Source organism: Carassius gibelio, chromosome B21, assembly GCF_023724105.1.
Source record: "Carassius gibelio isolate Cgi1373 ecotype wild population from Czech Republic chromosome B21, carGib1.2-hapl.c, whole genome shotgun sequence".
Taxonomy (NCBI): Eukaryota; Metazoa; Chordata; class Actinopteri; order Cypriniformes; family Cyprinidae; genus Carassius; species Carassius gibelio.
Genome location: NC_068416.1, coordinates 5,108,847 through 5,124,946, shown reverse-complemented (window position 1 = coordinate 5,124,946; position 16,100 = coordinate 5,108,847). Strand labels below are relative to the sequence as shown.

General features: G+C 39.8%; 2 protein-coding genes across 2 annotated transcripts in view; one reads left to right on the top strand and one right to left on the bottom strand.

Annotated features, from left to right (window-relative positions):
- Nucleotides 1-16,100, bottom strand: part of cdc23 (CDC23 (cell division cycle 23, yeast, homolog)) — a 105,222-nt gene that overhangs the window by 26,772 nt on the left and 62,350 nt on the right. The window lies entirely within an intron of this gene.
- LOC127985638 (uncharacterized) lies at nt 1,633-9,474 on the top strand. The gene is made up of 2 exons (XM_052587669.1): nt 1,633-2,791; nt 6,565-9,474. The coding sequence occupies exon 2, from the start codon at nt 6,857-6,859 to the stop codon at nt 7,526-7,528; it is 672 nt and encodes a 223-aa protein (XP_052443629.1). The 5' UTR covers nt 1,633-2,791; nt 6,565-6,856; the 3' UTR covers nt 7,529-9,474.

The following is a 16,100-nucleotide window of genomic DNA, read 5'->3' as shown; positions in this document are numbered from 1 at the left end:
TTGACTCCTTAGGAGGAGACAATCCAGTTCTGTAGCTTACTCCTTTTCAGGAGACAAACCTATTCCTTAGCTGAGTCCTCAGGAAGAGACAGTCCTGCTCCATAACTGAGTCAATCATGTTATGTAGCTGACTCCTCAGGAGACGGTCCTGTTCCATAGCTGACTCCTCAGGAGGAGACGGTCCAGTTATGTAGCTTACTCCTCTTAAGGAGACAGTCCTGTTATGTTGCTGAATCCTCAGGAGGAGACGGTCCTGCTCCATAACTGACTCCTCAGGAGATGGTCCTGTTCTGTAGCTGACTCCACAGGAGGAGACAATCCTTTTCCATAGTTCACTCCTAAGGAGGAGATGGTCCTGTTTCATAGCAGACTCCTCAGGAAGAGTTGGTCCTATTCCGTAGCTGACTCCACAGGAGAAGATGGTCCTGTTCCGTAGCTGACTCCTCAGGAGGAGACGTCCTGTTCTGTAGCAGACTCCTCAGGAGTAGACGGTCCTGTTCCATAGCTTACTCCTCAGGAAGAGACAGTCTTCCTTGTGCTTCCTTGACACTCTGACACGTTCTGAAGACTTCTGCACTGCAGTTGAACCTATCTCCTTGATGTCTTGAAGATCCGGTAAATGGTTCTTCCAGGTGATATATTCTTTGAAGCAGTTTCCTTAAATGTGAGGCCAAATTAATGCAAAGCGCTGATGGGAACACGTTAGTTAATGCGTGGGTCATCTCATAACCTTACCAGGCACTTCATTTTTCTTTTATCTGCACCTGAGATCTTCCATGCATGCATATGGGCTTCCTTGGGGTTCTAATATTCCCAGTCTTACTCTGCACTCTTGCTTACCTCATATGGAAACACAAGGGGGATGGTTTCTTCATTATACATTATGTTTTTGGAAGCCTCTTATAAGAGGTTACATGTGGTGGAAATTTGGCACATGGATATTTATTAGTCTGATTCTGAAAACAGTACTGACATATGTTGGGACTCCGTATGGGCTAACCTCAAACATGTCTCTAAAAATCCTAATCATCAACTGATCCATTTCAAGATGTTTCATAGGATGTATCTCACTCCCAGGAAGCATAATTTAATGAAGCTTTCCTCCTCTCCTAAATGTGACTTGTGTTCGAGTGGGTGTATAGGGACATATATGCACGTTTTGGGATTGCCATGAAGTCAATTATTTTTGGAGACAGGTTACCATTACATTAAAGGACATTTTGGAGCTGGAGATATCATGCTGTCCAAGACTCTTGATTCTAAATGATGACTCCTATTATACTCTCTCTTTAACTCAGAAGAAGTTACTTTTCTGTGGACTTACTGCTGCAAAGAAAATGCTTGCCTTAGGCTGGAAACCACCACATTCTCTAGCATTGACTCACTGGATGCACTCTTTCTTGGACATTGCGAACATGGAGCTCTCAGTGGCAAGATTACATGGAGCTTCTCAGAAAACTATTTCAACATGGTCAGGGGTCATTTTAAATATTAAGGAGTGTCTTTAAGACCTATATTTCATGTTGTTATTTTTACTTATTGTATTTGGAGTTTGTTCTTCACTGATTATGTATGCTCTGAATGTACCTTTGGGAGATGGGGTGGGGGGGGGGGGGTTGGTCTCCTTGGGTATGTGGGAGAAAAAAAAAAGGAGTGTTCACAAGGATGTTTATTTTACTTTTTGTTTCTGTACAATAACATTGTGTAGCTCAATAAAAATTTGTTCAAAAAAACAAAAAACAAAAACAAATCACATGCCCGGTCACATCTCATACTCGAAGGCTATTTGCCCGAGGTTGATTAATTCTTTGACAGGATGAAACCATTGACAGAAATACCCGGGTTCACCGAGCTGTGCTTGCACTGCTGTGGAGGGAGGAACTTCAGTGAATTAGAAATATGAGTAATGGATTAGGAATGAACCATCACTAGTGCAATTCCCTACAGTATAGCCTATATTATATATTTGGAATATATATTTTCATGTTTTATTAGGTTCTTTGATAAGGTTACAATATGAAGAAGTACCAACATAACTTGCGTGATGTCCCCGATGTGCAGGTCATCTTGTAACTGCATGTTCTGTTCTTTAGACAGACAGATGAACATGATTTTATTCAACTGCCTTAAGTAACAAAGTATAGACACGTAACTCTGGATGTCATTATATCAGATGACCACTAGATGTCCTCATAACCTCATATATGTATAACATATACAATATGTTACACCCCCCTTAACTACATTCCTTTATACTGATGCATAGAACTTCTGCACAAACTTTTAAACACAACATTTGAGTGTCATTTACCAAACTTTCAGCATAACTACAAAATTATTCAACACATTTTCAAAAATGCATATATACTCATAAACTATTGCATTTCAATGTATTACACATCCAACAATGCACATACATTGTAGTAGCTTTCAGTCTTTGTATTTTTCAGGTATTTTTCCAATTCTTCCAGACCTTGTACGGTAAGCTTGCTCTTTCTCTATGCTTTCATTGACATTTCTTTCATTTGAAATGTTCTTACTGTCATAAGTGCATTGCACTGTGATGCATCAACCGACTGCTGACTATCAGTATCCATGTCAATGCTTTTCTCAAATGTTGAAGAGTTTGTTTCTCTTGTTTTTCTTAAATGTCTACGATTTTGTCTGAACAGCTTTCCGTCAGGAGTCTTTACTATAAAAGAACGTGGCTGTTCATGCTTTTCTAGAACAACAGCTGGCTTCCATGAATCTCCCTTTTGGATCCTTACTCCTTCTCCAGGTTGCAGATCAGGTATTTTGCCATCCTGGCATAGTACTGCTTCTGTTTCTTCTGTCTCTGCTTAAGTTGCTCATGCACTTGTGACATTGTCACCATGGTAAGTAATGCAGATGATGTTTGTAGCTTTGTCTTGAGACGTCTCCCCATCAGTTATTGTGCAGGTGATAATCCTATCTCTTCCACTGGCATGTTATGGTACTCCAGTAGTGTTATGTAAGGATCACATTGACTACTCTGCGCTTTCTGTAAGAGATTTTTCACTGTTCAGCACTTCCATACTGAGGTCCATTGTCAGATACGACTATATCTGCAATCCCATGTCTTGCATAGATGGATTTCATTTCCCTGATGACTCCACAGCTTGTCGTAGTTTTACCACAATGTACTTTGAAAAGTAGTCCACACATAACAGAAATGCTGAACCACTATAGTAAAAAATGTCTGTAGCCATTTTTTTCCAAGGTTGTCCTGGCACTTCATGTTGTTGCTCCTGTTATCATTGCAGGTAGCACATCTGGATACTGCATCCTCAATTTGTGTCGACATACCTGGCCAGTACAAAATGTCTCTGCCTCTTGCCTTACATTTGACAATTCCCAGGTGTGACTCATGTATTTTGTTGATCATTTCCTGTCTAAGCTGATTTGGAACAATGAGCTTATTTGCTTTAAATAACAGACCATCTTCATAACTGATTTCCTCTCGAAATGTCCAGTATTGCTGTATTGATCTTGGCATCACTGATCTTTTTTTCACCCATCCATTCAGCGCTGTCTTTTTTTAAATTTGTATCTCTGCATCATCTACTGTTGCTTTTTTGAAAGCATCCAGTATCTGTTCTGAAATAGGAAGTTGTGACGTAATCCAGTTGACTGCTAGATCCTCTTCCAGCCGATTTTCCTTCTGTTCATGTAGATAAGCATGACTTAGAGCATCTGCTATGTATAGTTCCTCACCAGGTTTGTACATCACCTTCAGATTGTATCAATGTAGTCTTAGAAGCATTCTTTGTAATCTCATAGGAGCCTGTTGCAGCAGCTTCTTAAATATGCTCTTTAATGGCTTGTGATCATTTTCAATCATGATTTCCTTTCCGTACACATACTGGTGAAATTTCTCACATCCAAAAACTATGGCTAACAACTCCTTTTCAGTTTGTCATAAGCCATAAGCCACTGGCCTTCCTTCTTGCAGAATCACAGCTCCTATTCCTTCTGAACTGAAATCTACCGACAATGTGATCGGTTTGCTCACATCAAAGAATTTCAAAGTTGGACTATATTTCAGTTTTTCAGTCTTTGCTGTTGAGCATCCTCCCAGTGCCACTCTGTCTCTTTCTCCAGCAATTTCAAATGTGCACTTATGTCAGACATATTTGAAATGAACTTTGCCAGATATTGCAATAGTCATATCTAATGAAAGACATTTCATATGTTGGAAAATTAAAGACCATTTATTTTGGAATACATCTGGTTTCAGTTGTAATAATGCTGTTGTATGCTCCATGTTATAAACTGTTATTGTTGGATTCTTTCCCTCCATTGTGCAACTGTTGGACGGTGTGACTTCAGCCAGGAAGCTGACCTTAACGTATGTGCTATTAAAAGAAGGACTTTCAGCAAACATGTTTGGCTATTCTCTTCAAGGTCAGCTGGCAGTACCCCATAACAAAGTAGGATGGTACCATAATTTTACAATAAATGTCTCTATACAGAGACATTTTTTATTTCTTTTTGTACATTTTGCCAGTATTCTGATATCTTTGGGCATTCCCAAAATATATGCGTGTGGTCTCCCACCAAGCCACAGCCGTCTGAGGTGTTGCTCCATTTTGATGTTATGAACTAGAAGTTCTAAAATATCTCATTTTAATTTTCCATCCAAATTCCTTGCAGTTAGGACTACTGGTTACCCTGTGTCCTTGACTGCATGAAGTCTCCCACTGCTTATCTGTTATTATTGTGTTCATTTCTAGCTCCCATTTTTTCTGTAATAACTTAATTATTTTCTTAAAATCTTTCCCACAATATTTTGTAAATATGTGAAATAAATTTTGACTTCACTATTCTTTCTGTTACTGATATGAAGAAGCGCTCTATTTTGGTTGGTAGAGAGCAGAGCTTTCCCCGTTCTTGATGATTTTGGAGGTAATGTCTAATTTGTAAGTACCTAAAGAAATCTTGATTTGGTCAATCATTATAGCTCTGGAAATAGTTATGGGAAGTTGTAGTTTTTTCCTCACAATTGACCATATTTTTAAGGTGTTTTTTTTTACTCCATATATTAGTAATCTTCTTTCCCCCTGATATGTTTTGGTTTAGGAATTAAATTGAATCTAATGGCAAATTTGGGCATTCACTCTGATCCATTCCAACCCATATAGTGTCTTGGGACATCCACACAAACCATTGATCTCAGTTGGGTTGCCCAATAGTATGATTTAAAGGGGGGGTGAAATGCTCGTTTTCACTCAATATCCTTTTAATCTTGAGTAGCTATAGAGTAGTACTGCATCCTTCATAACTCCAAAAAGTCTTTAGTTTTATTATATTCATAAGAGAAAGATAGTCTGCACCGATTTTTCCCGGAAAAACACGAGCCGCTGGAGGCGTGACGTGTGGGCGGAGCTAAAGAATCACGAGCGCCAGTAAGCTTTTGCGTTGAGAGCGTTTGGAAGCTGTGACATTACCGTGAGGAAAAAAACATCATCCAAAACAAACCATGGCTAACAGTCAGATTCAGCCGTTTATTTATGATCCAGAATCAGATCCAGAGGCTGAAATTTAACAAGAGCAGCAGCATCAACGACGTCTCTATGTGGTATGTACTGAAACTATATATATTTGCTTAGCGGTTTTGGAAAATGACTAAGTTCCACTTTATGTGTTTTTATTTTTTATTTTTTATTTTTTTTTTAAGCTGTACATGTGGAAAGTGCAGTTTGATGACAACATCGCATGTTGTTTACTTGATGTGCTTACGCGCCGATAGCTAAGTTAACAACACAGAGATATTTGAAGCAGTTTTACTCACCGCCTGCGGTTCCAACACACGATCATGACCCTTTTTCGTTGGGATTGCATTATCCTTAAGAAATAAATGATGTGCAAATCCGGCGTCAAACTGGGCTTTGTTTGTAAAACAAGCATCTTCGAAATGCAGGGAACAAACAAAAACACTTGCACAACTCCGTTGATGCTCTGTAAAAATAAACTCCATCCATCATTTTTTTGCAACAAAAATACTCCTTCAAACGTGCAACTTAATTTTTGAAACTTTGTCCATGTTTAGCATGGGAATCCAACTCTTTAACAGTGTAAAAACTCAGTATGCATGAAATAGCATTTCACCCCCCCCCCCCCCCCCCCCTTTAAGGCTGGTCAAGTCCAGACCTCCATTTTCCTTTGGGCAAAGTAGTCTTTTAAATTTAAGTCTGGGTCACTTTCCTTGAATAAACTTGGATAGCCATTTATCTAATGTGGTATTTCCCATGTCTTTTATTTCCTCATTCTGTCTTATAGATGCTGCTAATTGTTCATTATTTATAGCAAAGAGCAGTCCCCTTGCCTCACCCAACTCTGTAGCTTAAAAAATTTAGAACAAGCATCAGTTTACTCTGACATAAGATTTTGGATTTCTGTAAATAACTGACTCAATCTACAAGTTTTGGGTGGAGTCCCATTACTGATAGCGTTTTGTACAGAAAATCCCAATTTACAGTGTCGATTGCTTTCTACTGTATGCATCAAAACTTGTTAACATTAATGTTTGTTTGTCTCTTTTAGTGTCAGGGATCTAGGAAGGAGGACCCAGTTGCAGTGAGATATAAGGGTTTGACAAAAGACTGATAGAAGAGGGTGGTGAAGTGCACGATACAACAACAGGAACACAATAAACAGGAACAGCTAGGGAAGGCCACTGGGAAGGCTTCAGGAAACAACTGGCAGAATACATTGGCATCAGGGGCAGCAAGGTGGTAACCTCTTTAATATCAAGAGACTGCAATCAACCATCGTATCTCACTCTCCACAAGACCTCCAGTCTGTCCTAGATGCAGCAGTGAGGGTGTATAGCAGGATGGGGCTGACCATCAACACCGCCAAAACAGTGGTAATCTGCAAGTGGAGTGCCAACATCCCAACCGCACCACCCATCTTCTATGTTGCAGATGAAAAACTATCAATTGTGCCATCATTCAAATACCTGGGGAGTATTATCTCTGAAGACAATAGCATTGACAATGAGCTCCAGAACAGAATCAAACAAGCATCAGCTGCCTTTGGGAGACTCCGGCGGCGGGTTTTTCAGAACCAGAACCTTCATCTCAACACAAAAATATGCATCTACCAAGCAGTCTGCATCACCACCCTCCTCTACAGCTGTGAAGCATGGGTTACTTACAGCCCCCACATCAAGTCCCTGGAACACTTCCACATCTGCTGTCTCCAGCTCATCCTGGGAATCACTCGGTGTGACAGAGTGCCTCACACTGAGATCCTGAGGAGAGCAGGCTGCAAGAGTATTGAGGCCACAATCACCCAGCACCAACTGCGCTGGCTGGGACATGTCATAAGAATGCCCTACAACCTTCTGCCCCGCAGAGTGCTATATGGCCAGCTACAACTAGGCCAGCGCTCTGCTGGAGGCCAGAAGAAACGCTTTAAAGACCAAATAAAAACAGCGCTTAAGAGGTGCAAAATAAAACCTGGGGACTTGGAGAACATGGCTGCTGACCGTAACACCTGGTAACACCAGCAGTGTTTAGATGGGACCCAAGCACTGGAGGAGGAAAGGAGAGTTAGGAGGCAACAAAGAAGGCTCAGGAGAAACACACCCATAAATACCAGTAACACCGATAGCATGTATATATGCCCCACCTGCAATAGAACCTGTGGATCCAGGATCGGATTATTCAGCCATCAGAAAACTCACCGTTAAAAGACAGAAGTGGACGTCATCATCGGATTTGATGGACAACCGCAAGCAAGCGTGTGTGAAATATTTACTTTGTGAGATGTGGGCTGCGATTTATCTTCGTTAATGTCCACTTGTCAGTTGTGCACATACATCAGTTTGTTTCATCTTTATTTTCACAACATATTTTAATATTTTATACAGTTAAATTTGCATCAAACATATTTTTTTTTTATGAAAAAAATGGCCTGTAAAATGATATAACTAATACATGACTAATTTTAATATTTGTTTTATCTGATAATTAATGTCAAAGAAATTGTGAAAATATACATGCATTGGTAATAGACAGATAATGATTTATGTTGCAGATCGTTTACAAAACAGATAAATATTGATAAAAATACACATGAATGCAAACACCAATCTTTTAATTAATGTAAACATACCATAATTATATTATGTTAAATTGTACTGTTAAAGATTTTGTAAAAAAAAAAAAAAAACTGTAAAAATTATGTTATCAAGTAAAGTTAAAAAAGCATACGTGCTTTATCAGAAATCTGTCTCACTTGACAGTGAGAAACCTTATGATCTCAAAAGATAACCGTCAGAACAAAATCAGCTTGAAAATGTTAAGTATTGTGCATTTGAGTGGTTTGTGTTTGAATTAAAAGATCCCCGTGGACTGATTAACCTGACGCTGATCTGCATAATCAACAGATGAATAAATAAAGCTTTCTCCACGTTGTATCTTGATGAATTTCCACATAGGGGTATGCAACAACGTAGGGAGGATGTTTTATTATGTCTTGATAATAAACCACTATCCGCTGTTTAATTTGAAAACATTAATTATATCCATCTAGCCAAGATTCGTAAGTTTCCCTTACAGTAAATGAGTATGCACACACTCGCTTCACTGAATATCACCGGCCCAATCTTGTGCGGCGAGCCCATTGACAAACCTACTTCAAAACATTCAAAATATATTTAAATTTCAGACTTAGATTTGAGTGTTGTCATGTTTGTTTGTTCTCCCCCCAAAATCATTGTTTTTGTTTTTTGATTTTAGGATTTTTTTCTTTAGTTTAGCCCAGGTGAAAAAAATTTACATTTTAATTGTCTGTACAGCCATATTCATATAAGCCATATTTACACAGTTATATTCATGTACTTTTATTTTCTTTCAATTGTCTTCTTACAGATTGGTGCTGAGTTTATGCGCCTGGTTTCTACGGATCTCCAGCAGTCTTTCTTTGATGGACTTGACAATTATGTCCCAAGACTTTTACAGATGTACAGAGTGCGAACTAGTAGCAGTTGATGATTTTATTTATGTTTGATCACAGGACCTTAACCAAAAAAAACACTCTCTCGTCTCTTCTAGAAGTAGGCAATCATTGTTAGAGGGTGACTGATGTGTGTGGGTCCCTGGACGATGCTGATATTTAGAAATCAGGGTTGCTGATATATGATACTGATATGCTACCCCCCCCCCCCATCTCATAAAATCAGATGATTCCAAATGTTTGTGGTATTTTTAGTCTTTCCTTCACCTGCTATCATGTTCAGGTTCTATTTCTGTTCAGCCACCAGTCTATAATTAACAAAGATTAGATTCCAAAGATAAAAAACAAGATGAGTAAGTCACCTTGTCTGTAATTATATTAGTACTACATCTACATGTTTTGAGCATAAACGAGTGATTGAGAGAGTTTGAATAAATTTAAATTGCATGGTACAAGACAGTATAGTAGTACAAACCCGATTCCAAAAAAGCTGGGACACTATACAAATTGTGAATAAAAACAGAATGCAATGATGTGGAAGTTTCAAATTTCAATATTTTATAGATTAGAATAGATAAGTTGATTTTAAATTTCATGGCATCAACACATCTCGAAGTTGGGACAAGGCCATGTTTACCAATGTGTGGCTTCCCCTCTTCTTTTTATAACAGTCTGAAAATGTCTGGGGACTGAGGAGACAAGCTGCTCAAGTTTAGGAATAGGAATGTCCCATTAATTTACGTTTACATTTAATCATTTAGCAGACACTTTTATCCAAAGCGACTTACAAATGAGAACAATAGAAACAGTCAGATCAACCAGAGAACAACAACAGTATACAAGTGCCATGACAAGTCTCAGTTAGTCTAGTACAGAACGCATAGCCAGGTTATAGTTTTTGTTTTATAAACGTATGAAATTGCATAAGTGCTGGCGGAAAGAGGAGTCTTTAGATGTCTCTTGAAAATGAGTAAAGACTCATTGAGATTGGGAGGTCATTCCACCAGCTGGGCGCAGTCCAGGAAAAGGTCTGTGAGAGTGATTTTGAACTTCTTTGGGAGGGCACCAAAAGGCGTCATTCACTTGCAGAGTGCCAGCTTCTGGAGGGCACATAAGATTTAACCAGTGAGTTTAGGTAAGTTGGTGCCGTGCCAGTGGTTGTCTTGTAGGCAAGCATCAGTAACTTGAATTATGCAAGCGGCTACTGGTAGCCAGTGTAACCTGATGAGGAGAGGAGTAACATGAGCTTTTTTTTGGCTCATTGAAGACAACCCTCGCTGCTGCATTCTGGATCATTTGCAGAGGCTTGACAGTACATGCAGGAAGAGCCAGGAGAGCATTACAATAGTCCAGTCTGGAGAGAACAAGAGCTTGGACAAGAAGTTGGGTTGCTTGCTCTGACAGGAAGGGTCTAATCTTCCTAATGTTGTATAAGGCAAACCTGCAGGACCGGGTCGTTGTAGCAATGTGGTCAGTGAAGCTTAACTGATGATCCATCACAACTCCTAGGTTTCTGACTCTCCTGGAAGGAGTTATGGTTGATGAACCCAGCTGTATAGAGAAGTTGTGATTAAATGATTTGAAACATCACCCCTCCAAGACACCCTGAAGGATCTATCGGAGAGTAGAAAAGTGCGGTTCCAGAGATGCCCATCTTTCTGAGGGTGGACAGGAGAATCTGGTGATTAACAGTGTCAGAAGCAGCAGACAGGTCCAGTAAGATAAGTACTGAGGATTTTGAAGCTACTCTTGCTAGTCGCAGGGCTTCAGTAACCGAGAGCAGAGTCTCAGTTGAGTGGCCACTTTTGAAGCCAGATTGGTTGCTGTCCAGGAGATTGTTCTGCACAAGGAACATAGAAAGCTGGTTGAACACAACTTGCTCAAGTGTCTTTGCAATGAATGGAAGTAGGGATAACGGTCTGTAGTGGATACGCGGATACGCGTTATGAGTCATTTTCTACTGATAACCCTGAAAATAATTTAAATTACACTTTCAGTTTTAATTGTACAGATAAGAGCAATACATCAATCAAATCTGTAAAGGGTCTACTTTTTTTTGGATACAGACATACTAACAACAAAACTTTGTGCACTTATAAAATAAAGATAACAAACAAGGTGTGCTGGCTCCAGCCTTTGTCTGCGCTGATCTTCATTTACAAACACGTCATTAAAATGAACTGTAACTCAGTGAATACTCAACAAAGAGACATGAGAGAGATATCTATAGAAAGCTTGACATGTCTACTTTAAAACTAAACAAGTGCTGCCGGAAACAGATATTCTGTGATAAAGTAATCCATAAGAAAACAACGCGATGTCCGTTTTTCATGTCTCTTTTCATTATATCTAATGTGACCACGCCCCCGCGCTGAACGCTCTATTCAGATTCAAACTGAAGCACGTAGCTTGAATACGCCCACACAGAAGAAAAAGTAGCGAGACTGTTCTTCAAGTTCTTTTTATTTTACTGCTTGCTTGGCGATAAGAGGAACAAGACATAATTCATCCCAATAAGATGTGACGTGGTTGAGGATTTGATAAATGGATTTCCTCAGAAAAAAAGAACGAAGCACTTTATTCACCAGAGATCATAAACATGAGTAAGTCTCTTTTTATTTATTTATATACTTGTACTTAAATGCTGAGGGAAAAGTTCCAGAGTGAAGAGAGGAGTTGATAATGTAAGTAAGTGAAGGTATCACTGAAGAAGAGATCGCTTGAAGGAGGTGAGTGGGGATCGGATCAAGTGGACAAGTAGAAGGATGATTGGATGTTCACAGAGAACCTCTGTCCAAGCAAAAGGTTAGAGTGGAGCAAAGAGTGTCCGTAGCACTGTTTGTGTCCAGAACTGAAAACTGAGAGAGTGCAGGAAGTGTGGATGAAACCACAGAAGATAGGCGAGATGGAGAGAGTGAGCGTAGGTTCCGTCAAAAGGTGACCTGCGTTGGACTGTGTGCGGCTTCAGGAGTAAGTATCTAAGTGGATGTTGAAGTCACCAAGCAGTACCAGAGGAGTACCATCCTCAGGAAAGTTTCATAGCAGCACATCCAACTCCTCCAAGAAGTTTCCCAATTGAACTGGGGGACGATAGATGACCACAAAGTGGATTTTAACAGGGTGGGTTACAGTAATGGCATGTGATTCAAATGAACCAGTACCTGTAGGTGATGGTTGAAGATCAAATTTTCATTCTTTGGATATAAGGAGACGAGTACCTCCACCCCTCCCAGTCATACGAGGAGTATGGGAACAAGTGAAATTTGTGGAGAGGGCTGCTGGAGTGGCAGTGTCTTCATGGCACTGACTGAGACTTGGATCAAACCTGAAGTTGAGACCGGAATGAATAGCAATAGAAGAAATTAAGTCAGCTTTGTTAACAGCAGACTGGCAGTTCCAGAGACCAACAGGAATCGAAAGCATAGAAGTAGAGGTCAGAGGGACAGACTGTAGATTTGTCAGACAGGCCTTCCTTCGACGTACACTGCATGCTCTTCGAATGTGACTAGTAATAGTAGAGATCTGATAGCACACAGTGACTATAAGTTACCTAAATAAGTATTTGAGAACAAGCTATACAAGAATTAAAAAGGGGAGAAAAGAAATCCTCAAGAGCCCTGTCAGTGTCCTTCCTCGGTGGAGTCGCGCAGGTAGAGTCAATGGTCTTTACACTCGTCGGTCTTCGCATGAGGAGGATTCACACGAGGTCTGCCGCGGTGAAACCAACCGCTTTTATATTTGCCTGATTACCTGTAATTGAAGTCAGCTGGCCATGCCTCACTATTTAGTAGACCGAAACTGGGCAGTCCCGTAAACGCAAAACCAAGCGCCACTTTCAGCACGTATTTACCAGGGTAAGACATACAATTTAAACCAAACTTTCCTAGCAATGATGATCACACAGTAGTCTAATAAAAAACAAGGCTAAAACACTTACAACTGCTGTTCTTCTTTGTTGCTCGGCTGTTTCTTCATTCTTGTCTAATACAGGCTTCTAGCTGCTCAACTGTTTCAGGTCTTCTTTGTCGCATCTTCCTCTTTATGATGAGCCAAATGTTTTCTATGGGTGAAAGATCTGTACCCGGATCCTTCTTCTACGCAGCCATGATGTTGTAATTGATGCAGTGTGTGGTCTGGCATTGTCATGTTGAAAAATGCAAGGTCTTCCCTGAAAGAGACGACGTCAGGATGGGAGAATATGCTGTTCTAGGATAAGGATATACCTTTTAGCATTGATGGTGCCTTTCCAGATGTGTAAGCTGCCCATGCCACACACACTCATGTAACCCCATACCATCAGAGATGCAGGCTTCTGAACTGAATGCTGATAACAAACTTGGTTGTCCTTGTCCTCTTTAGTCCGGATGACATGGCGTCCCAGTTTTCCAAAAAAACTTCAAATTTTGATTAGTCTGACCACAGAACAGTTTTCCACTTGGCCACAGTCCATTCTAAATGAGCCTTGGCCCAGAGAAAAAGCCTGCACTTCTGGATCATGTTTAGATATGGCTTCTTTTTTGACCTATAGAGTTTTAGCCTGTTCTGTCGATTTGTCCTACGCTGTCAGATTTTCCTACCTCCCACTAAAACAGTGGGTAGTACAATTCCACAACAAAAAATGCTACTGTAAAGTTATGGTTTATTAACATCTACACCTACCACAACCCTAATCATACCCTTACAGTACTGCAAATACAGTAAATATGTGTTATATTCGCGGTTGTAGCTAGAAGGGATACAGCTACAGGAAACCAAAAATAAATATTGTCTACCAATTAGATTGCGTTTTTATTAAAGTATACACCTACCCCAACCCTAAACCTACCCTTACAGTAATGCAGATACATTAAATATCGTTGTTTAGCATGAGACAAAGGACGCGATATTGATGTGCGCGTGCGCAGTAAACCCGGGTAGGAAAATCTGACAGGGTAGGATAAAATGTCAGGACACCGGCAACGGCGAATGGCACAGGGGATTGTGTTCACCGACAATGTTTTCTGGAAGTATTCATGAGCCCATGATGTGATTTCCATTACGGTAGTTTTTCTGTATGTGATGTAGTGCCGTCTAAGGGCCTGAAGATCACGTGCATCACAGAGAGGGTACAGAAATGCAGTGCTTGATTTGTGCTCTTTTCATTCAATAAAGTTTACGTTCACATCACAATCATGACTTTAGAGGTCTGTGTATAATATTGTGATGATCCCATGACTCACCTGTTATCTAGCAAACACCAGACTGTGTCAGCTTCAGCCGAGTATTCAGGCAGAATTATTCCTTTGTTCGTTATTCGTTTTCGAAGCCATTATCCGTGCCATTCCGAATCCGCTTCAGGCACAACCCTAACTACATGACATATTTTACTTTTACATGCAACATAGATAAGGTCATAGAAAGCAATGCTCGAGTAGTTGATTGTTTATGACAGCACTCGACTCGTCTATGAAAGCCCTATACATTATGACAAAAATGTTGCTGTATTTATGTGTGTATGCCAAGTAGATCCAAACGTATCCTTTAGCTTTAACCGTGCACATGCACCATATCACAAGCTTTTCATGTGTGTGTGTGTGCTGCGCCAAGGCATCAGTCATTTTAATTTTTGACCACAGACATAATGTCAGCAACAGCAACATTATAAACTCAATAAAATGTAAATAAAGTGCATAAAATTATTTGACCCTACAGCTCCAAACTCGGTCCTAGAGGGCCAGTGTTCTTCAGAATTTAGCTCTAACCCTAACACACTTGAACCAGCTAATCAAGCTCTTACTAGACACACTACAAACTTCCAGATAGTGTTTAGGCCAGTTGGAGCTAAACTTTTCAGGGCATTGGCCCTCCAGAATCTAGTTTGTAGACCCCTGCCCTACAGAGTTGTTACTTTGCACATGCTTTTTGATCATTACAAAAATAATTATAAAATTATTTTCTTAGAATAGGAGATATGCTGTCTCTCACATCACATACATTATCAGTAATTAAGTGTGTGGTCTTGAAGAGGATCCTTTTTTTCTCTCATTTGGACTCTGTCTTGACTTGGACTCAAACCTCTCGACTAGTCCTGGTCTTGAACATGACTTGGACTCGACAAAGCTGGACTTGACTACAGCTCTGGATATGTTATCTAAATTCTATTGTGAATAAAATATAAATTAATGAGATTAACTTAAATTTTTACTCCCAAATTGTTCAGTGTCCCAACTTTTTTGGAATCGGGTTTGTAGTATTAGCAGCAGCCTAATTCCCTATTCAGACAGGATTAGTTTTACATGGAGAGGTGGGTAAATTCATTTTTAGCAGAGCTTCCTAGTGATTTTAGTCTCGTCTGAATGTGCCATCACAGTAATAATTATAGATGATGTCAGTAAAGATTACGGCGACTTTTCCCTTCTATAAAAACGTCCGGAAGAAAAACCCAGGTAATACTAATTCCTTGTGAATAGACCAGCTGTAAAAATGTACGTAAATATTCTGTAATTTATTATTTTTGTCCAGACCTGATAAGTTTTTGAAAAAGGGTGGCAGGGGTACTCAGTGACCAGTAAATTTACCACACGCGTGCCTTACTGTTTTGCATGTGTCTGTGAGACAGAGCTATTTGACTGTACATGAGTTTAATCAATACCACACACACACTCTACTCAGTGTTCTTCAAAAGCAGTGATATCATAATTATGAAGCTGATGTTGGCATTCTCATCACTGAAGACGGCGGGAGCAGCAGAGTGTTGCTAGAAAGGGAGATGGTGGATGTTGCTGTGGTTCTGGAGGAGCAGACTGTCAAACATGACCTAGGAGATATTGCTAATGCCTTTGCTACACTCATGGGTCTTCTTTATTGTCTTTATATAGACTATCCCAAGAGACTGAAGTACACATTCGAGGTGATGCAAAAAGTGTTCATGGTCACTGGCAGTTAATGCCATCAATACAGTTTCAGTGGGTAGCATTGATTTGTTAGTTACACAAATGTTTACTGTTTGTACACTAATCAGTAGCTGCGTCACACTACCATTTTACATGGTTATAAAAAAGCTTAACATATTTGTTCTAAAATGCCACTGAGTTAATCTTAGCAACCAAAACATGTTGCATGTACTAGTTTTCATA